The sequence below is a fragment of the Urocampus carinirostris genome, chromosome 7, assembly GCF_059441175.1.
Source record: "Urocampus carinirostris isolate Australia breed hairy pipefish chromosome 7, RoL_Ucar_1.0, whole genome shotgun sequence".
Lineage (NCBI taxonomy): Eukaryota > Metazoa > Chordata > Actinopteri > Syngnathiformes > Syngnathidae > Urocampus > Urocampus carinirostris.
Genome location: NC_142355.1, coordinates 32,780,629 through 32,804,551, shown reverse-complemented (window position 1 = coordinate 32,804,551; position 23,923 = coordinate 32,780,629). Strand labels below are relative to the sequence as shown.

Here is a 23,923-nt window from a genome sequence, read left to right as displayed (position 1 = left end):
CTCAGTTGAGTGAATGATAGAAAATTTCTTTTATTTTGTTTCTTTAAAGTAAATTTACTCCACATTTCCTAGAATAGAGACTACAAGTTACTGATGGGGATTTTTGTATGAAAGAAATGTATATTTTGTGCCTGTTGAAGATTAAAGATTACTATCAAAGCTAGAATACAATGTAGGTGTATTTCATCATATTGGAATATATTGTCGGGGGCGGCAGCAGCTCAGGAGGTAGAGCGCTCGTCTTGGGATCAAGGGATCCTAGTTCGAATCCCGGCTCGTCCGTGTTACATGTCGAAGTGTCCTTGGGTAAGACACTGAACTCCTAATACCTCCCAATAAGCAGGTTAGCGTCTTACATGGCTGCAATACAAGGCCGCTATTGGGAAATGTGGAGCGCATTGTAAAGCGCTTTGGAAAGTCATTGACTTAAAAAGCGCTATATAAATGCAGATCATTTCAGTGAATTCAATTAGGTTCAATATACTAAATGTGACATTTTAAATATTGACATGTAGCCACATTTTTTATTTGGACTTTTGTCAATTTGACTTTAACACCCCAGCATTAGATAAAATGAAGCTGAAAGTTCACATCCATACCTGAATGATATCAGAAAAATACGTCTTGAGATCCTGTTCATTCAGTCTTTGCCCATGTCACAAATGCAAGTCCAGAAATTTGCTTGAGTGATTTTTTTTCTAGCCCTGCGATCGGCTGGCAACCAGTTCAGGGTCGTCCCCTGCCCACTGCCCGATGATTGCTGGGATGGGCTCCAGCACCCCCGCGACCCTACTGAGGATAAGCGGTGCAGCTAATGAGATGAGATATAAAAGTACATACAATTGACAAGACAAATATATCGTTTTACATTTCTTATCTGACTTTATATTAACTGAAGTGTGTATTACTATTTACTTTCTTTTTGAAATGATGATAAGTTGTGATTCATCTTCAATAGAATACATTGTCACAAAAACTTGGTTACATGATTTGATTAAAGTGAAGGCCAAGGGGATAGAACCAAGATAAGTTCCGACTTTTTCCCGTCAGCACTTTATTTTCCTTTTTATCTTCTTAATGGTTTATCAAAGTTAATGATTTTGAATTATTTCCCATAGGATATTATGAACAGAGGAAATAATAAAAATGTCAACCAAAAGATCATCTCAGGGACCCTAGAGAACCTTCTCGTTGGCCGGATGGGGCCCGTGGGATTTGACTTTGCATTACATTTTTATATTTTGGATATTGAGAAAAAAATAAAATAAAACTAATGCTACATTTACACAACTTGCCATTTTTTAAGATGATGTTTTCACAGTAATAACATAATTGCCCATGTCTGCCATATAAAAACCATGGCCCATGGGCTGGATGTGGGCTTTTGGGTTTTTTTTTACGGACCTTAAAATAAATGAGATTATTATTGGGTGATTTTGTTCACTGTACATTACTACTCCTTGAAGACATTTTATTTTAGTTAATAGTTCTAAAATGTTCAATAGTCTTTCATCTGTGCAGCCCTTTGAGACTCTTTGTGATTAAGGGCTATACAAATAAACATGACTTGACTTAAAAACTGTATTTTATTGTATTTCCATTCAATTATATTATTACAAATATTCCAGTTGAGCGATTGATAGAAAGAGTTTATATTTTCTCCCAGTTAGAACTACTTAAGTTAGACCTTGATATCCACCAAAAGATAGTTCTGGCTTAATAGAAGTATTATTTTATTTATGTATATAGAAAATCAAGAGTAAAACTTCAACATTGTTTTAATAACATAAGTGTGCATTTGCCCCAGAAGGTTGAGAAACACTGAATTAGAACGGCAAATAGTAATTTGCATTTTTACCACTCTAAAATGTGTTAGTCTGATATCGACATTTCGTTCTGTGTACATTGTTACAAAGAATGACAATACAAAGGAAATTATTATTATTTTGAGAGTTTTTGTGAAATAAACGTCATAAAAAAATAACACCGATACAGGGACAGTGCGTGTCGCCAGTGTTATACCAACGTTTGACTCTAGAGGGCAGAAAAGAAACAGTCGCGATTGCAGAACGATCTGGAATTTGAACAGATTAAAGATGGGAACTCTGGCTCTTTTTAGAGAACCAGCTCTTTCGGCTCACTGAAAAGAGCCGGCTCATTTGCTCCCTGACGGCTCTTCAGGATTTTAAATAAAATGGTATAAATGATCAATAATAATGAAACATTGGCACGAAAAGGATTAATAATCAATGTACAAATGTATTATTCCAACTATATTATAATATCATTTATTGTTTTGTGTTTAGTGAACTTCCTTGGGCAAGACACTGAATCCCTAATGTTCCCAATAAGCTGGTAGGCGCCTTGCATGGCTGAATCGCTATTGGTGTGTGAGTGTGTGTGTGAATGGGTAAGTGTGAAGTGCATTGTACAGTGCTTCGGGAGGTCCTCATTGACTTGAAAAGCGCTATACAAATACAGACAATTTACCCTTATTTAAAATTGTTTATACTGAGCAAACAACATAAAAATAACGATCCGTCAGAAGTGCCTTCAAGAGAGAAAGAGAGCTAGGTAGGTAGAGAGAGAGGGGGGGGTGAGAGAGAAAGTTAGAAAAAGAGAGACAGAAGCGGTAGTAGGAGCAAGAAATAGAGACGAGACAGGAAAATAGAGAGAAAGAAAAAGGGAAGGGAAGTGATCGATGGCCAGGGGAAGAGAAAGAATGAGAAAGAAAGAGATAAAGGATAAAGAGACAAGTATAGTTAGATAAAGAGAGAAAGACAGAAAGGAAAAGAGAGAGAAATATGAGGGAGAGGAAAGAGAGAAGGGATAGAAAGAAAAATGGGAAGTGATATAGGGAGGGGAATATATCCAAAGAGAGAGAAAGGTAGAGATGGATAGAAGGAAGGAGATAAGATAAAGAAGAGAGAGGGAGAGAGAGAGAAGAAAAGGGAATGAAGGAGAGAAAAAAGATAGAGAGACAGAAAAGGAAAGGAAATAAAGAAGGGGAGAGATAGAAAGAGAGGGATAAAAAGAGAAACAAGAGGCAGGGACCAAGAGAGAGAGAGGAAGGAGTTGAGAGAGGGGACAGAAGCAAGGGAGAGAGAGAAACAAAGAGAAAAGGCAAAAGTGAAGAGAGTGAAAAGAGTGGGAAAGAGAGAGAAGAGATAGAGGGGAAGAATAGAAGAGACAGAGATAGAGAAATACAGAAGAAGGGAAGACGTGGACAGGGTTGAGAAGTGTGAAAAGAAGAGATAAAGAGAGTGAACAACAGAGAGAGGGAGGGAAAGAAAGACAGAGAGAAAGTCATGAATATTCGATATCTGAAATGGAGGGATAGAAAGAGAAACTAAAAGGAGCAAGAGAGAGAAAATGAGACAAAGGAGGAGAGAGAGATGAATAGAATAGAAAGAGACAAAGAAGAGTAGAAATAATTAGAAAGGTAAAGATATAAAGAGACAGGGAGTAAACGAGAGAGAAATAGAGGACGATTCGAAGTCAACAGGCTCCTTGTTGATGGGGAGGCTCACTTTAAAGAGTCGGCTTACGAAGCCGTTTAGTTTTTTTTTTGGTTTGAACAAATTTAAGCCGTTTAGTTCGTGAACGACCCATCACTAGAACACAGGGCTGGCCTTGAGGGAGGGATGCCATGGTAATATCGACTACTTCTCAGCACACTGTCACACTTTACGTAGTAGCGCGCACGCCATTCCCACTCTTATCGACCCCGCCACCAGAGTACCTCCACTCAACATGTCGGCGGCTAAGAAAAGAAACTCCAGTTCTTCATTAAACAAGGAAGACAACCCGCAAGTCTCAGAGAAGATGCCGGGCAGCCATGCCGCCGCCACCGAAGAGAAAGGCGAAGAAACCGTCGTTTTGAAACGAACCATCACGTTAGTCAACGGCGTGGCCATCATCGTGGGCACCATCATCGGCTCGGGCATTTTTATCACGCCGACCGGCGTAGTAAAGGAATGCGGCTCCGTGGGCTTGTCCCTGGTGGTGTGGGCCATCTGCGGGGTTTTCTCCACCGTAGGTGCACTGTGCTACGCCGAGCTGGGGACCACCATCACCAAGTCCGGAGGGGACTATGCCTACATCCTTGAAGTGTACGGCTCCCTGCCGGCTTTCCTCAAACTCTGGATCGAGTTGCTCATCATTCGGCCGTCGTCTCAGTACATCGTCGCCTACGTTTTCGCCACATATCTCCTGAAACCGATTTTCCCCGTGTGCCCGGTGCCGGAGACCGGGGCTAAGCTAGTGGCCTGCCTCTGCATCCGTGAGTATTGCCTGCCTGGATGAGGCAACATCTCGCCGGTCGAGTTTTAAATTGCGAAAAAAAGGAACAGAAATTCCTTTCCGGGATCTTATGCCGGTTAAATTACCCCGCGTATTATTTCCGAACAGTCTCAGGAAAAGCTACCAAAAAAGGCGGACGCGAGTTGTGACCAAACCGCACCACGCGAGGAGGAAACTGGTCGCACGACATATTACGTCATTTTGCTTAAAATGCCAAAATAAATCATCGCTACTGTAAATGTAATATTGAAGAGAGTGTACAGTAAACAAACTTTTCAGAAGATATTAAAGAAACAACTAATACATGATAATAACATACCTGCTCCATGCCCTTACAAAATGTATTTTCCCTTACAAATTACAAAATGATCGTACACCATATTTTTTTCAAACGTGTTTATTTATGTAGTTTAACATGTTATATTGTACATTTGTTTCGTTATATCATATATATATATGTAACCGCGGTGTACGTGTCCCACCAATGTTTCACATTCACGCTGGACTGGATGATGAGGTTTTTATTATTACAGTTTCTGCAAAATTGAGACTGGGAGGTCGCTGGTTCGCGCCTCGGCCGAGTCATACCTAAGACTTATAACATTGGTAAATGGCGGCGCCCTCTGTTGGCTGCGGCTGCATCGGCTCGCTACAACAGGTCAGGTGTAATCGACATTTTGTTCTGTGTACATTGTTACAAAGAATGACAATACAAAGGAAATTATTATTATTAAAATGGATGAGTCACAACATTAGCTTTTTCTGCTGGGTCTGATCTCTTTGATCTCTTTGTAGTTTCCTGCTAAGATTCAGATTCAGATCTACTTTATTGTCATTCTAGTACACGTGTATACAGAACGAAATGTCGATGCATCTGACCCCCACAGTTTCCTTGAATGTACAGATATAAATAAAGTTGTATTGTATTTTGGCTACGTATAGTATTTTACCATAGTGCCGATAGTGCAAGAAGAGTAGCTAACCAGATGTGCAAAATGGGCAGTCAGGTTAACAAGTCAGGTACACAGTAACATTAACACTGTAACGCTGTAATTACAATAGTGCAGAGAGCAATGTGCAAGGAGTGGCAAGCTATAAAAAACTGCCAGTAGTGCAAAAAGTCAGATTAGCAGCCGTTTAGATTTAAGTTAACTATATGTTAGATTGACCATTTAACAGTCTAATGGCCAGGGGGACTAGACTATTGCGGAGCCTGGTAGTCCTGCACCGCACACTGCAGTACCTCTTCCCAGAGGCTAGCAGAGTGAACAGTCCATGATGGGGGTGAGAGGGGTCCCCGGTAATGTTCTTAGCATGGGATAGGCAGCGCTTCTGGCCAATGTCCTGAATGGAGGGAAGTGTAGTCCCGATTATTTTCTCTGCTGTCCTCGTTACCCTCCTCACACTACCCCAGTCGGTAGCGCTGCAGCCTCCACACCACACAGAGATACAGCTGGTCAGGATACTCTCTATGGTGCCCCTGTAGAATGTGATGAGGGAGGGTGGGGGCAGGTGGGCTCTCCTCATCCTCCGCAGGAAGAACAGGCGCTGCTGTGCCCTCTTAACCAGTGATGCAGTGTTCACGGACCAGGTGAGTTTGTTTGTAATGTGCACCCCTAGGAACTTGATACTGCTGACAACCTCCACAGCCTTGTTGTTGATGCAAAGTGGGGCATGGCAAGACTACCAACAAAGCATATCAAAGAGCTTTCTTTTCACTTTACAGAAAATACATTTTAGAATATCACAATACATTTATAAATCTTTGCATTTTAACAAGATACTTTTAACAAGAGATCGTATAGTGGATTTTTAACGTTTACAATGAATTCAACATGTTTTTCTTTACTCTGAATTTTAACCAACATCATCCTTTTTTAATGTATATGAGAAAATTGGAATGAAAACAATAATGAGTATAAAAATGGGTACAATTTACCTGCAAATGGATGAGTCACCACATTAGCTTTTTCTGCTGGGTCTGATCTCTTTGATCTCTACAAGGGGAATTAATACTTAGTAAAACAGAAACAAAACGAAAATAAACCTAAACAGCTTGACAATATCAATCACATTACTATGCATGGTGAGAGATTTGTCAGCTGGGGTTATAATGTTTAAACTTAACTTATTTTGTGGAGCACCAAAAGATATGTCTTACCTTTGTAGTTTTCTGGTAAGACTATCAACAAACCCCGCCTCCTGATCACATGTTAGAAGCCAAAACCAAACCCCACCCCATACCAGCAGATGGCACTGTTGGACTCAGCATTGCAGGACATTTACCAAAAACTATACACATATTTCAACAGGAATTTCAATAAAATAAAAGTTATTATTACACCCGTTACATATAATTAACATTTTCTTGTGAGATCCTGAGTTGCTCGACATGAATGAGGTTTATTATTAAAAAACTTCAAAAATGAAGTCGCTTGGACATTCACCGTAGAAAGAAAAATACATGCAAATATAATTAAGTAGAATAATCTCATATCTCATCTCATTAGCCGTACTGCTTATCTTCATTAGGGTCGCGGGGGGGGGGCTTGAGCCCTATCCCAGCCATCTCCAGGCAGTGGGCAGGGGACACCCTGAACTGGTTGTCAGCCAATCGCAGGGCACACAGGGACAGACAACTCATTCGCTCATTCACACCTAGGGACAATTTGGACCGGCCAATTCACCTGAAATGCATGTTTTTGGAACGTGGGAGGAAACCGGAGTGCCCGGAGGAAACCCATGCAAGCACGGGGAGAACATACAAACTCCGCACAGGAAGTCTGGAGCTGGATTTGAACCCACGACAGGTTCCCATGACATGAACTGTGCCGCACAAGCGCTAACCACTGCGCCGCCGTGCTGCCCACAAGTAGAATAATACATTTTCTTATTCAAATTATGAATTCATTTTCTGCATTAAATTATTGTTGGTAATATACTGATTAAAGGGATAACCACAAACCTGTCTTTTTTTCATTTTCTCCTTTTATACTTCCTTTTTTTTCTTAACTTCTTTTTACGACATAATAAATTCATAATATAATGCATCAAAGCAAGTGAGCCGTTTGAGAGCCGACTCTCTTTAACGAGTTGAGCCGAAAAAGCCGGTTTTCTAAAAAGAGACTGACTTCCTTTCACTACACAACTCGAACTCGTTTGACTTGATTGATTGAATGGTACCCATAATTGACAAATTTGCGTTTTTCTCTAAAAAGAGACGGACTTTCTTTCACTACACAACTATGACTAGAAATCTGAGGCAGCGGACGCATGCGCACAGTAGCATCAAACCGCTCGCTTCGTTTGCAACGAAAAAAAAACGATACCGAGATAGAGGATACCGCGGCGAACTGGTTTGACTTGATTGATTTGCCGTTTCGTCATAGTCATTGTATACCGGATGGTACCCATCATTGACAAATTTGCGTTTTTCCGTACAGATTTTCTTTTACATCGTACACGTCTTAAAATGCTTAATAAACATACTTTGTACGGCAAAAACGTACAGGTTGACAGGTGTATATATTTACGTTAAAATCCATCTTCCAGTAAATTACAGGTGAAACCCTCAACCTAGAAGTAATGAAAAACGACTATTAACTCATTTAATGCCAGACGTTTTTCATTATTGGAAGAGCCGCTGCCGCACAATTTTTTTCGCAATTTTCTCTCTTTTTGGAGGCCTAAAAAATAAGTTCTGTAACTATATAGGCACAGGACTTATCAAAAGAAAGTCAAGTCATGTTTATTTGTATAAGTGTTAATTTTTTTCTTTTATTCGGAAAAATGGATGTATCTCTTACCATTGTTTAGTAAACAACAGTTGAACATTGCTAAGTTTCTTGAAAATACTCGTTTCCACGGAAACTTCTGAGAAAAACAGCTTTCAGTGAAAGGATCCATTTCAAGCAGAACTTACACAACTTTTTTGGGACATTTGTGATACCTCCAATATCTGAATTGTGCTTCCATGAACAAATTTACCAACAAATTTGATTCAAAATAACAGTTTATTGCAGGAACACTGAACTGATACATCAACAATGCATGAACTTTGCAATAACTTTTCATCGCCCTGGAGCCGAGGGATTGCCCTGGATTCCAGCAAGTTGTAATTTAGTGTAGAAAAAAATGCAGCATAGAAAAATTGCTGCATTTTAGTAGAGGGAAAAAAACGAGAAAATTGCTGCAGTGAAGTGGAGGGGAATACCTATAGTTGCTCACGGGTTGCACATTTCTGCTATATACACACACACACTTATAAAACCTTAAAGACTAGTGTCGTAAGGGCACCATTTTCTGTAGTGTGTCTCAGGAAAGTACAGCGGTCAAATCCAGCTACCAGCCCTCCTGTGCAGAGTTTGCATGTTCTCCCTGTGCTTGTGTGGGTTTCTTCCGTGCCCTTCGGTTTCCCCCCACATTCCGAAAACATGCATGCCAGGTTAACTGGCCGGTCCAAATTGTCCCTAGGTGTAAATGAGCGAGTGAGTTGTCTGTCTTGTGCAGGGTTTCCTCTAAGCTGCACGTGTGCGCAATTGCGCAGTGCTCGCACATTCTCAGCGCACAAGAATATCTAGCCAGCGCACAAAAATGAGGGCTCAAAATTACTAATTAAGAAGCGACTCAACTCAAAGTCACTGTGCATGAAGGTAAAAATACACGGGATCCCTTGGCGTTGTGTCTTAAATGCGGTATTTTGAAGTCGAGTCGAAGGAGAACGAAGTTGAGTAAAGTTTGTTGAGTTTGTCGTGGAACCGGCTTCTTTGGCTCGGCTCACTAAAAGGAACCGGCTCTTTCAGGTCCTAAACGGCTCTTCGGGTTGTTTTTGCTTCTTTAATCCCAACATGACCAAATATTATGTAAAATTATGCACAAAATGACTTAAAAGAAGGGGGGAATAGAACAAAAAAGAAAAAAATACCAAAATGAAAAAGTGGTGAAAAGCTGAGAAAAAAAGAAACAAAAGGAAGAGAAAAAAAGAAGGAAACATTTAGAAAAAAAGCCAGAAAAAAAGAAAATAAAGAAATGTAGGAAAAAAGTAAATAGAGAACAAAAATAAAGTAACAGCTCGGAAAAAATAAACACAATGAGATTTTTTTTTTTTAAAGGAATTTTAAAAAAAGTAGAGAAAAAAACACGGAAAAAAGAAGAAAAAGTTTGTGTTGCATTTAAATAATTTCCAATTATATCAAGTGAATCTTGTTGCTGACATTGTACTTCCACTAAAAAATTTGATTGAGTACAATTCTGTATCCAGGGATGTGATTTTTCCGCTAATTCGTGGAATTCCGCTTTTTTTATCTCCAAAAATAAAATTTTAAAATTTCCGATTTTTTAATTGGTAAAAAAACGATTTCGTCTCGACAGCATTCCATTTTTGTGTTTCCGTAACTGAAATGAAACGTACTTGCGATTGGTTGAAGTCTCCGTGTTGACCAATAAACGTGCTTGTTATAGAGGCATAGGAGTATGCCATTGTTCATTTCTCACACGTTTTTGCCGAGTATTTAAAGAAAGATGTCCGAGATCGAACGCAAAGATGCTCTGCGAGTTAAAGAAATTGCTAAGATCGTAAAAAACAAGTTTCGATCGGACTGGTTAGAGAAAGAATTATCTACAAATGTTGGTGACCCCGACGTGATCCAATGTAGCGAGCAGAGACGGGAGTCGTAGGCGGAGTGTCAAACAAAGCTGCTTTAATTACATTTAAACTGGCAATAACAAAACAAACACGAGAGTGGCTAGAACCGGCCGAATTAAGAGTCCCCCTGGGAACTCGCTAACTAAACAATGGTTCCGTGGGTGAATTATGTACAACCCACTACAGTACTTTCATTTATAGATAACATCTTCTGCTATAACAAAGACATTTGTGGTATGTTCTAATATGAGTTACTTTTCATTTGGTCATGATACAATTATTTCTTCATGAAATTTGAACTCTTCAACATGATTTATGTGTTAACTTAGTAATCACATGAGTTAGATATGATGATATTCTCAGTGATAGTTTTTAAAAGCAAAGGCAGTCCAATGTTTTTTAATGTGACTGATTTTGAGTTGACTTAAACTGTAATTTTATATGGGATAGTTCAAAATACATTGAAAATTTATGCTGTTGTTTTGTCTATTTCTTTGTCATCTGAGTGCATTGAAAGTACTTAAAAACACGGAAAACCCATGAGCTCCGGGGGGCTTCGCCCCACTTGTCCCCCCACCAGGGCACTGCCCTGGACCTAGCTGGGTGCCCGCGGCCCCCAGACCCCGCCTAATTTTCAGATAATTTCACTTTGGTCAAATCACATCCCTGTGTATCTTACAACCGACTAAATAAGCCCCCAAAAATGTTAATATTATGCGACAAAATATGTCAGGAAATAAAAAGAAATGGATATCTTGTGAAAGAATTGTAAGAACAAACAAAGTTTGTAGGCCGTACAACTTTTGCAATAGTACATGAGTCAATTCATTCAAAAGAGAAAAATAATTTTGCATTGCCGAAAACTCCGCAAAATGTAACTTGATGTCAAGTTTTGGACAAGATGGCGGCGCGTCGGGTAGACGCTGCGGCTTGGGCTCCAGTTCGTCTTTTGTTTTTCAGTGTCCCCTGATCCTTCTTATTTTCCCTTCGACTCCCTTCGCATTTACAATAATATCCACTACATCCTGAGGGATATACAGAGACCACCGGATCTCCCTGGAAGATTTGCCGCCTGCCGACAATGACATTCGACGGAGAAAAGGCTGAGCTAAGCTAAGAAGGCGACCACACGGACCAGCGCTCCCAAGCATGTTCAACCAACGCCAGATCCATCCGTCCACAATGAGGGAATTGAGCTGCGGATCGCCACCAACAACGTCCGGAATTGGAGGACTTTTTTTTGCCATCACGGAGTCTTGGCTTTCCCGACGCCGCATTACATCACCGGCTCGAACGAGACGAAGACTCCGGTAAAAACAGGGGTTGGAGACTACGCGCTACAATAAGAGCGGAACCATTGACACACACTGCTCACTCGATATGGAGTTTCTAGGTATGTACCGGGAGAGTTACCTGTGGTCTTTGTGTTTGCTGTATACTTTCCACCGCTAACAGTTTCACCGGATGCTAACGTTAGCATAGCGCTAAATCTCCTGCCCGCTGCTAAACAGCAGCTTGCACTACCCCAACGGAGCTTTATCGTCGACGGCGACTTTAATCGGGCATGTTTATTGACTGTACTCCCAAATCCATTCAATTGTGGACTGAGCAATTCGGAAAAACGCTGGACTATGTGTAATGTAAGATCAAACATTCGGTTGTAACTCTGTTTGACCCTCACAATCCATCCACCCCCCCACCACCGAGGACAACAAAGTCAGTTAGTTCTTTGTTCCTTTGTGTCTTTGTTTAAGACATACTGGACTGTCTCAGAAAATTAGAATATTGTGATAAAGTTCTTTATTTTCTGTAATGCAATTAAAAAAACAAAAATGTCATACATTCTGGATTCATTACACATCAACTGAACTATTTCAAGCCTTTTATTAAAAAGTGGTCGGCGGCGCCCTCTGTTGGCTGCGGCTGCATCGGCTCGCTACAACGGGTCAGGTGCAATCGACATTTCGTTCTGTGTACATTGTTACACAGAATGACAATACAAGGAAATTATTATTATTATTATTATTATTTTAATATTGCTGAATTTGGCTTACAGCTTAAGAAAACTCAAAAATCCTATCTCAAAATATTAGAATATTTCCTCAGACCAAGTAAAAAAATAATTTTATAACAGCAAAACTAAAACAAACATTTGAAAATGTCCATTGATGCACTCAGTACTTGGTTGGGAATCCTTTTGCACGGATTACTGCATCAATCCGGCGTGGCATGGAGGCAATCAGCCTGTGGCATTGCTGAGGTGTTATTGATGCCCAGGATGCTTCGATAGCGGCCTTCAGCTCATTTGCATTTGTAGGTCTGGTGTCTTTCATCTTCTTCTTAACTATACCCCACACATTCTTGACGGGGTTCAGGTCAGGGGAATTAGCAGGCCAATCAAGGACAGTGATGCCATGGTCAGTGCACCAGTTACTGGTGGTTTTGGCACTGTGGGCAGGTGCCAGATCATGCTGGAAGATGAAATCCTCATCTCCATAGAGCTTTTCAGCAGATGAAAGCATGTAGTGCTCTAAAATCTCTTGGTACACAGTTGCATTTACTCTGGACTTGATGAAACACAGTGGACCAACACCAGCAGCTGACATGGCTCCCCAAACCATTGCTGACTGTGGGAACTTCACACTGGATTTCAAGCAACTTGGATTTTGCTCTTCTCCAGCCTTTCTCCAGACTCTGGCGCCTTGACTTCCAAATGAAATGCAAAACTTGCTTTCGTCTGAAAGAGGACTTTGGACCATTCTGCGACTGTCCTGTGCTTCTTCTCAATAGCCCAAGTCAGACGCTTCTTCCGTTGTCTTGAGTTCAGAAGTGGCTTGACCATGGGAATACGGCTATTGTAGCCCATTTCCCGGACACGTCTTTGAACTGTGGCTTTTGATACCTGGACTCCAGATTCAGCCCACTGTCTTTGAAGCTCCCCCAAATTCTGGAAGCGGCTTTTCTTCACAATTTTGTTAAGGCTGCGGTCATCTCTTTTGGTTGTGCAGCGTTTCCGGCCACATTTTTCCCTTCCAACAGACTTTTTGTGGATATGCTTTGAAACTGCACTCTGTGAACAGCCTGCTCTTTGAGAAATTTCTTTTTGTGTCTTACCCTGATGGAGGGTATCAATGATGGTCCTCTGGACAGCAGTCAGATCAGCAGTCTTCCCCATACTTGTGATTTAGTTTACTGAACCAAGCTGAGTGTTTTTAAGGGTCAGGAAACCGTCGCAAGGTGTTTCGAGTTATTTAGATGATTCAGTTGAATAGCCTACTTGTATACTTTTTCATGATATTCTAATATTTTGAGATAGGATTTTTGAGTTTTCTTAAGCTGTAAGCCAAATTCAGCAATATTAAAATAATAAAAGGCTTGAAATAGTTCAGTTGATGTGTAATGAATCCAGAATGTATGACATTTTTGTTTTTTTAATTGCATTACAGAAAATAAAGAACTTTATCACAATATTCTAATTTTCTGAGACAGTCCAGTATATGTTTACTTATCCTCACTGTAAATGTGGAACTGGAGTCGTCCAATTTCGTTGTCACAGCATATCCCATGTTGTAACAATGACAATAAAGGCATACTCTACTCTCTCTACTCTAATTAATTATCTTGCCACACTTGGGATTATGGTTGCTCACTGTTGTTTCAAGCGTTGCTCACCGACTTTGTGTGAACGCTCAGACCCGTAAGGAAACGTACAGGGATATTGGTCTGGCTTGCAACCACTTCAGGGTTTCCCCTGCCCACTGCCCGAAGACAGCTGGGAAGGGTTGCGACCCTACTGACGATAAGCGGTGCAGATGACGGATATGTATATAGAAGTAAACATTAGTTATCCAAATAATTACTTAAGTAAACGTGAAAAAGTACTTAGTGAAAACACTATTCAAATACTGAGTAACTGTAGCAACATCTCATTTATTTATTTTTAAAGCAACCATCAAATCAGATCATCAAAGTCCATCCAATCCAAGAAATTACAAATCTGTGTAATTTTAAATCTGTGTACTCAGTTTGTTTCGGTAAACCCGCTGTGGGTTAAAACATATCTATGTGTGAGTCAACAGCTATACATACTGCACATTCAGTACAGTTTAAAAAAAAAAAATCCTAACCCTACTCACAAGTGTCACCTGGTGGTTGTTTGGGGTCAAAAGAAGGTCTCAAAATATGAAAAAAATATGCCCTAGCAGAGACAGACAGATGTGTACCGTATTTTCCGCACTATAAGGCGCACCTAAAAGTCTTGTTTTTTTTCAAAAGCTGACCATGCGCCTTATAACACAGTGCGCCTTATATATGGCTCAATATTAAATTCGCAAGGTCTCGCAACTACGAGAAACAGCCGGCGACTCCATTTTTCGCGCTGTGCATACTGGGAAATATTAAACGATTGGTAGTTGCCGGGGCTCGTGTTGTATTTGTTTACTAAGTGGCAAAATGGCTACCCCATTAAACTGCTTAATTCATATTCAACAAATACAGTATTTGTCTGAATCCAGGGTTATGACTGGTGAAGATGTAAAGCACAATTTACCTTAAACAAACGCAGAATTATTCAGAATGTCACGTTTGAGAGAGAGAGAGAGCGAGAGAGAGAGAGAGAGCGAGATTCTCTTTCATACGTGCATTTGTATAAGAAAATGGCTCCTGTTAAGAGACACGCGTACAACGCCGAGTTTAAACTCAAAGCGATCAGTCACGCAGCACAACACGGCAATAGAGCGGCAGCGAGAGAGTTAAACTTAAATGAATCGATGGTACGGAAGTGGAGAAAGGATGAAGATAAGCTCCGCCAAGTAAGGAAAACTCAACAAAGTTTCCGTGGCAATAAAGCAAGATGGCCAGAGTTAGAGGAGACACTTGAACAGTGGGTTGTTCAACAAAGAGCGGCAAGCAGAAGTGTCAGTACGATAACTATACGTATGAAGGCAACAGCGCTGGCACAAAAACACCGGACGTGTTGGATGGCCCATTCACTGAGATATGGTCAATTCGAACACAGCAGAAGAAGAATTCGAGGGATTCGTCGATGAGGAGCTTATAGAGTGATCTTTGTTTTTCTTTTGTGTGTTTACGTTTTACATTTTACAGTTATTATGTTATTGCTTTGCACTCGTTGTTTTTGCACATTACGAGTGTCACTTTATTGCGATTGCACTAACGTTTCATTTAAAATAACAGTATCAGACGTTTTTTTCTTTGCGTGTTGACTAAATGGACAAAAAATAAAATGATATGTCGATGTTGTTCAAAGATGTCAAAGATGTGTCACGAAAATGCTTTACCTCAGAGAAAATAATAAAATGGCTGTTTATTTATTTTGGGAGTGAATGGAGTTGTGGAAAGCTTGTTTGTTAATAAAGTTTGACCTTTTTGAATATTTTGTTGACATTCCCTTGAGCGTGGCAACATCTAGAGGTTGCATAAAGTAACTACATTCTCTACTGTAGTCAAGTCGTCACATTTATTTACCGTAAATAGCCCTTAATCCCAAAAATGTCTCGAAGGACTGCACAGGATTACAATTACAAAATTGCACAATTACCTGATCTTAAACCAGCATGCACTTATAGCGCCTTATAATGGGGTGCGTCTTATGTATGGCATAAGTTTTAAAATATATCATTCATTGAAGGTGCGCCTTATAACATGGTGCGCCATATAGTGCGGAAAATACGGTACTTACGTGGAGGGAATTGGAGTGTATGGCTTCTTCTTTACAAATCTACTCAAGTAAAAGTAAAAAGTACAGTGATTTAAAAATACTCCCAGAAGTACAAAATGTCCCAAAACATACTCAAGTAAACGTAACAGTAAATGTAACCACCATCACCAGCGGTTAGGAACTTCCGGGGAATTGATAATACAATTTCGGTCACCTTGGCATTCCCTCGGGCGGCCACGTTACTGCAGATTTGCACCAAATGTCATCCCTCTCCGACCAGACAATGACGAAGGGAATTTCAACCTTTTCCGAAAGAAAAAAAAGCTCGGGTGAAGAGTTACCAGCTCGTTTGTCCATGGATCGCGATTCTTACCACATTGCTTCACTACGCCTACTCGCCATATGGGGCCGTATACACACACTCATTCGACGGATATAGGAAGCAACTCTAGAAGGTTGGGCATCCTTTATGTGTTGACTGAGCACCGATCAAAGCTAGTACTTCTGCCATGTAACAGTGAATAACTATTCTAAAATCATTACCAGAGGTTTGATACTTACAGATGAGCAGCACCGAACCCTTTATAATAATACTTAAAACAAGAATTGTCACGAGACTGGACCAGACCGGAGGCAGGGGGAAGGAAGGGTGAACTCATTCGCGTTAACGATTAGTTACTTTTGTTAAGGAAACAAAAGTCGTCCAACACTCAGGGACAAAAACATAAACAGGCCTACAGGCAAACAGGAACTCAGACTAGGAATGCTCACAAAACAGGCTTTTACTCAGAACGGGCATGTACAGGTTTCCTCAAGTCAAACGGAACAGAATAATGCAAAGTAATGCAATGAACCCGCAACCGGCAACCCCCAACCCGCCCTTAAGCACACACGCAAATTAGAAAATCTGCTACAGCCGGTGCCAAGGGGGCGGGGCCAGCCGGTCTCCACGGCGACCATGCTGGACATGACAAGAATAATAAAACATGAAAAACTTATTGTTATGTTTTGGCACTTAGGCACAATGTTTCTAAAAATGTATTTGTACGTTATGGCATTGAATAAGATAATATATCTAATAACAATATCGATGATAATAATAATAATAATGAGGATAATTACCAGGGATTTTAGCAACTAAGTTTTTCTACAAACAAAAACCAATACAGATACTCAAATATTGAACAGTCATAAATACCATAAATACTCTCCGAAAAAACGGGCTGGGGAGGTATGGGCGCCACAGGAATTGGTGTCCTACAACTGTCACGGCGCCAGGAACGGAGACAGGACCCAATAGAGTTCGTTTACTCAGTTTTATTGATAAGAGGGAGAGAAGGGCTTGCTTCCACGATCAGAGGATCGACAGACAAGTTTAGCAGGAGACGCGGAAGTGGCACTTCCGTGTCGAGTGAGGAGGGTCAAAGACAGGCAGGAATAAGTCGTTAGCCGGGACTGGAGAGCAAGGGCAGTGTCAAGTTTGGAAACGAGGTCGGCAACAGGAGGCAGGCAGGTAGCGGGGCTAAACAGATCGGATAACGGGCAGGCAGAACGGAGCAGAGTCAGGTCCGGAAACAGGTTGACAGAGAAAAACAGGGCAGGAACAGAGTCTGACGTAAGAGCTCGCCGAGCTGGGAGCGTCGGTTCGCCTAGCGATCTGACAGGGATCTCTTGGAAGTTGGGGGTTTAAAAGGAGTTCAACAGCCAATCAGCTCTCAGGGCTGTTGGAGCCAATTGAACAGTCACAGGTGCTCTGAATCGGCAATCATGACAACGACCAAGGCGGTTAAGGGATCAGTGAACTTTGAACTTGATGCTACTTTAAAAAAGCTTAAAAAACATATTAAAATGTATCCGATTAATATAGTAATGTACATAGCAATTAAAATATTAATCAATTGTTAAATTCATTGCCAGTGGCAGCCCTCATCTGAAATTAAAGACCAACCTGTTTAGACACTTAGCATGTCAGGTGCGTGTATGCAGTGGAACCTTGGTTCTCGACCATAACCCGTTCCAGAACCCTGTTCGAAAACTGTTTTGTTCAATCACCGAAATCATTTTTCCCATTAAAAATAATGTAAATCGTTTTAATCCGTTCCAACACCCTGAATATTTACCTTGAATGTTTAACGTAAACATAAAGCTAACCCAGGCTAATAGTACGTTTGCTTTATCCTAATCTTCCGTACGAAAGATTACGCTAACATGAACGTGTAAAAATAAAAAAATCAGATCGTTTACAAGTCATTTAGCACCCGGGTCTCCACAACAAGTGGTGATCGGTCCATTGGAAAGGGGGCTCCGTTCCAACACCCTTGATGTTTACCTTGAATGTAAACATAATGCTAACCCAGGCTAATCGTACCTTCGCGTTATCGTAATCTTCCGTACAAAAGATTACGCTAACATTTACGTGTAAAAAAAAAAAAGGATAAAGAAAAGAATTATGCATAGGATTTCTTACCTTTGTGTTGGTCAGCAGAAGGCGCAGGTGGGCGGTGGGGAGAGGATCAGACACTTGCACACCTCCTTTATATTTTGCTATTATTTCTTTCTTAAATGCAATAGTTGTACGCACTACTTTTCTTTTTTCACCTGTAGCAACTTTACTGCTTGCACTGACTTTCTTCGGAGGCATAATTAGGAGCTAAAACACTTCGTACACCTATATTAAAAGCGAAAGCAAAACAAAGCACGTCCGCACGCGAAAAGAGCGATCTTCACCCGTACGCCGCTCAGCATCGCACCCTAGCGTACCCACTCACGCATTACCGGCGTTCGAACTCCGATTTTTTGACCGAACAGCGAAGCAAGAATTTCTGGAAATTTTTGGTCGGACTCCGATTTGTTCGAACTGAGAGGCGTTGTAAAACCGAGGTTCCACTGTACTTGGATTGCTGTGCTTTCATTTTTGTGAACAGTATCTGTGTTCACCACTGTACTGATCGTTAGGGATGGATTGGTTTTGCTAAACGCAGAGCCTCATTGTGTCCATCCTCATTTTTGTGCTGTGGCTCCGACCTAATTTAGGAACTGTGGACTGACCTGTTGCTTTGGTTAATCACTATGAATGGGTCGCAGTGCCGAGTGCCAGATGAGGCATGCAGGCACTGGGTAGTAGAACAAGTGCAACACAGGGGAGATTTTAGCGCCTTTGAATAGGTTTTATGTTCTGTGTTGAAAGCAAAGAGCATGAACACAAAAAGTGTTGCCTGTCACTGTCCAACTCTTTTGTCTTTTCTTACTTTGCAGTCCTGTTGACATTTGTGAACTGCTACAGCGTGAAGGCGGCAACCAGAGTTCAGGACTTCTTTACTGCAGCCAAGCTACTTGCTCTTGGCCTCATCATCATCATTGGCTTTGTCAAGATTGGCCAAGGTACTCCAATTTTCAACTAATCCCATTGCGTTCATTTTTGTTGCATTTTATTACCATCCATTTCAAAAATGTCATGACCGTCAAGTATAGAAGTAATAGTTTAACAAAACAGCCTATACTCTAAGGCAGTCTTCCCTCTAAGCTACGCGTGTGCGCAATTGCGCACTGCTTGCACATTCTCAGCGCACCAGAAAATCTAGCCAGCGCACAAAAATGAGGGCTCGAAATTGCTAATTAAGAAGCGAATAAGTCAAAGTTACAGTGCATGAAGGTAAAAATACACGGGTTCTCCGGACGTTCTGTCCTAAATGCGGTATTTTGAAGTCGAGTCAAAGTAGAACAAAGTTGAGTAAAGTTAGGTGAGAACCGGCTTCTTCGGCTTGGCTCACTAAAAGAAACCGGCTATTTCGGGTCCTAAACGGCTCTTCAGGTTGTTTTTGCTTCTTTAATCCTAACATGACCAAATATTATGTAAAATTATGCACAACATGACTTAAAAGAAGGGGGGGAATAGAACAAAAGAGAAAAAAATACCAAAATGAAAAAGTGGTGAAAAGCTGAGAAAAAAAGAAACAAAAGCAAGAAGGAAAAAAAAGAAAAAAAATTAAAAAAGGCCAGAAGAAAAGAAAATAAGAAATGTAGGAAAAAAGTAAATAGAAAACAAAAAGAAAAAAGTAACAAAAATGTAGAAAAAACACTGGAAAAAGAAGAAAAAGTTTGTGTTGCATTCAAATAATTTCCAATTTCCAAATGTGATTAAGTACAGTTCTGTATCTTACAACCAACCAAATAAGCCCCCAAAAATGTTAGTACTATGCCACAAAAGATACCAGGGGAAAAAAAAGAAATACAAGGGATGATTCATTATATTTATCGATCTATTAATTTATTATTTAACATGACTTACTTTTTTACGATCACCTGTAAGTTATTATTTTTAACTGTGGTATTTTCTCTTGTAAATGTCCTTGCACCATCAAGCTGGCAACTTTTAATTGAGTTGTGCATTTATCTTGTTACGATGAACATAAATCATATTCTATTTTGTTCTATTCTATCCTATTCGATTCTATCCTATTATATTCTATTTCATTCTATTATATTTTATTCCTTAAACCATATTTGGCTGAGATAAATAAAAACTTTGGAGCCAAAATAATCGATTTATTAAATCAGATAATCTTACAATTATGTGAACATTAATATTTTGGATCCTTTTAGAACAGGGGTGTCAAAGTCAAATGGACGGAGGGCCAAATAAAACATTTGGCTACAAGCCGAGGGCCGGACTGTCCAATCTTTACTGAAACCAAGATTTAACCTACTGAAAACACAACAAATATATTACAATATGATTGGATAAATAAAGCAATATTTTCTTATGACTCTGTCAGTCATTTTTAATTTCAGCAGGCACAAAATACAAATGTCCTTTATATAAAAAACTCATAACATATCTCATAACAACAACTCATAACCATTTTCTATCATTCAATCATCTGAAATTATTAAAAAGAAGTATTGCCTCGAAATACAATAAAATAAAGTGCAAAAATCTCTTGTTACTTAAAACCAATAGCAATCAACACACTGGACCTCATCTGTCCTGCTCAAATGTACATTGACTTTCCTTTCTGGGCTTTCTCTGGGTTAGTGTGAAAAAAAGGAATTACTGATTAACAATAACAATCAAAAGTCATTTTCTCTGCTAAATAGGAGACAATTTTATCAAAAGACTGTTGTCCACATCAAGATCTATTTTCCATGAAAAGCCGAAAAACAAGAAACACTCCCAGGACAGAGTCGGCAAACAAAAACAACATAGTCAACATAGACAATAAAGCTTTAAAATTCCCGAGGGGAACAACAAAAAACAAGACCTTCTTTATGTGCATATTTAACTTTTAAACTTGAACGGAGTAAAAACTTGTAAAAAAATGTGTAATTGCACAGGAAACATTACTGTATTATTACTGTATTTACATACATTTATATACAGTACTGTATTACTACAACTCTACATTACTTGTTTGAGGCTGACGCTGATACTTGGCAGTGCTTCATCTTTTGCACAAGTTGCTCTTTTAGATTGTTAGACAACAGAGGCGTGTTCAGGAGAGTGAGTGATTGCTATCGCGAGCTATCGCTAGCTTCTGAACGGCCAGTGATTATTGAGCGCTCGCGTGCCCGAGTAATCACGGGAGAAAGACCGCTTACTTTGATTTCCAACATGGCGTCGACAGTGCAGAAGATGGAGGATCTCACCCTGACGAGTGCTGTTGGCGATGTAATATATCGTCTTACATTGCCTGGTAATGTTTGTGAACAATGCAAGACAGGTATGACCCTTCCACTGCGTTTAGGATAACCTTAACTGTGTCAATATGCGAACTGTCGCTCATATCAGCCAACTCGCTCAAAGCAAGCTGTAGAACGAAATCCATTGTACTGTCGTCGGCCATTTTGGATCAGTAAGGCAATCACAGTGAGCGATTACAAAACGTTCAGCAGTGCGCGGCAAGCGATTATCAAGAGACTACATGTCTGATCACTCTCCTGAACACGCCTCAGGTCTACGCGATCAGCAATGGTATTTCTGCTCAGGCTGGTGTTTGAAAAAAGTTGTCTTTTGCCTGGGCAAAGTTCGTCACAGACTTTAAGCATACAGTTTTTGATGAAATCCCCCTCGGTAAATGGCCGGGCTGATTTGGCGATCTCCTCTGCTAAAATAAAACTGGCCTTGACAGCAGCCTCGCTTTGTGACTGGGCTTTTCTGAACAGACCCTGTCGAGATTTGAGACCTCGTTTAAATTCCTCGACCCTCTGTAGCCTTTGTTCCATGTCCAGAATCTTGGTTTTCTCCGTGTGTTTTGTTTCATGATGCCGTCTAATATTATACTCTTTCATCACCGCCACTTTTTCTCCACTTAGCAGACACACAGGTTTTCCAGCTACCTCCGTGAACATGTACTCCAACTCCCACCTTGTTTGAAAGCCCCGGTTTTCATTGTCCACCTTCCGTTTAGCCATTTTTGATTTTTGCTGTTTGCTAATGACTGCTGCTGATCCACTGCTGAATAAATCAAACCGCCCCCCGCTTTGCTCCCGCTCGGCGCGTTCCCGTTGCATTGTGGGAAATGTAGTATTCATGCGTACTGCGGGATGCTGGCTTGCAGCGGCCTGCGGGCCGGATCTAATAATATATTGATATCGTCACGCGGGCCAGGTAAAACCCTCTCGCGGGCCTGATGTGGCCCGCGGGCCTTGACTTTGACATATGTGTTTTAGAACATTGGTTTTACTTATACTAGTCAAGTCATGTTTATTTGTATAGCCCTTAATCACACAGACCAAAGACTGTTGCAAACTACAGATTAACCAATATAAACAGGGATCCAACCAACATTTGTTATTTAAATCAATATGAACAAACCTTAAGGTTTTTCTAAACTAACCCAAGAGGTTCAGTCAAATGAATCCAAGTAATTGCTTGGACAACGCTTGACCCAAATTGGGTTATTTTGACCCAACACTTTTTGACTCCTGACTCAAATAGTCAGGAAACCAGCAGAGGTGAAAGGTAGATGTAGTAGTATGATACCTGACTCATCCTCATCAACTCAACATTTCGAAAAATGGTAGAAAAGAATTGTGTGGGCTCAGGTGGTGGGTCAAGCAAGCATGTGGTCTTCTCTTGGTTTGCTAGACCATTTTCCTTCACCAGAGGCTAGGTTTTACGGAGGTCAAGTGTCTACCTTCAGAAACTAAAAAAAAAACGAGAATAGAATTAGGAAAGGCAGACTGTTAACCACAGACACCAGTATCTTGGGTCAATTCAAGTCATGTTTATTTGTATAGCCCTCAATCACAAGAAGTCTTAAGGGCTGCACAGACTATTACAGACTATTCCCTGATCTAAAACCTACATGACGGCAAGGAAAAACTCAGAACTTCAGTGTGGGGCACATGAGGTAATCCCCCTTTCGGGATGACCAGGCTGCAATGGGTGTTGCAATACACAGACATCGTCAACACGAAACATAGGTCATTCATAAGCTATAGAATACAAGTGTGTTTTAAGCCTCGATTTAAACGGTTTAACTGAGGTTGCAAATCGAATCTCAGACGGCAGAGCATTCCACAGCACCAAGGCCTGAATGTAGAACTCTCTCAAACCTGCAGATCTCTATTTGGGATCACTAGCAGATCAGTATTTTCTGAGCGAAGGCACCTTGTAGCTACATGGGGGGAATTAAAACTGAAAGTTATAAGGGGTCAAGTCCATGCCCAATTTTGTATAATGCTAACATAACTTACAATCGCATGTTAAACTGACACAGAGTGATCAAACTCACTTGTCTTAGTTAAAAGCCTAGCTGCAGCATTTTGTACCAGCTGCAGGCACTTGATACAAGACTTTGGGAGACCGGAGAGTAGTACATTACAGTAATCAAGGCGGGAGGTAACAAGCGCATGAATTATAACCTCAGGACCAGACTGGGTGATTTTGAGCAAATTTTAACAATATTGCGAAGATGAAAAAAAGCTGTTCTAGTAATATTCTTAAAGTGCAACTGGAAGGACAGATTAAGGTTAAATGTGACACCTAGACTTTTGACTGAGTCACTCTGGGTAATATTACATTTGTCAATGTTCAGAGCAAGTCAAGTCAAGTCATCTTAATTTGTATAGCCCTTAATCACAAAGAGTCTCAAAGGGCTTCACAGGTTATTACACAGACTAATTTTTCAGACTATTATTACACCATCCCCCGATCTGGAACCAACATGAGGGCAAGGAAAAACTCAAAAACCTCAACATGTGGAAACTGAAGAAACCTTGAGAAGGGACCGCACATGTGGCATCCCTCTTTCAGGATTACCAGACAGCAAAGGATGTTGCAATCACAAATAATA

At 40.5% G+C, this 23,923-nt stretch overlaps 1 protein-coding gene across 1 annotated transcript in view; it reads left to right on the top strand.

Annotated features, from left to right (window-relative positions):
* Positions 1 to 3,617: 3,617 nt before the first annotated feature.
* The window catches only part of LOC148363031 (large neutral amino acids transporter small subunit 1-like), a 35,962-nt gene continuing 15,656 nt past the window's right edge, over positions 3,618 to 23,923 (top strand). Inside the window, exons 1-2 of the mRNA XM_088340607.1 lie at positions 3,618 to 4,282; positions 18,882 to 19,007. Coding sequence (XP_088196733.1) covers positions 3,754 to 4,282; positions 18,882 to 19,007 — 655 coding nt within the window. The 5' untranslated portion in view covers positions 3,618 to 3,753. The remainder of the gene's footprint in view (positions 4,283 to 18,881; positions 19,008 to 23,923) is intronic.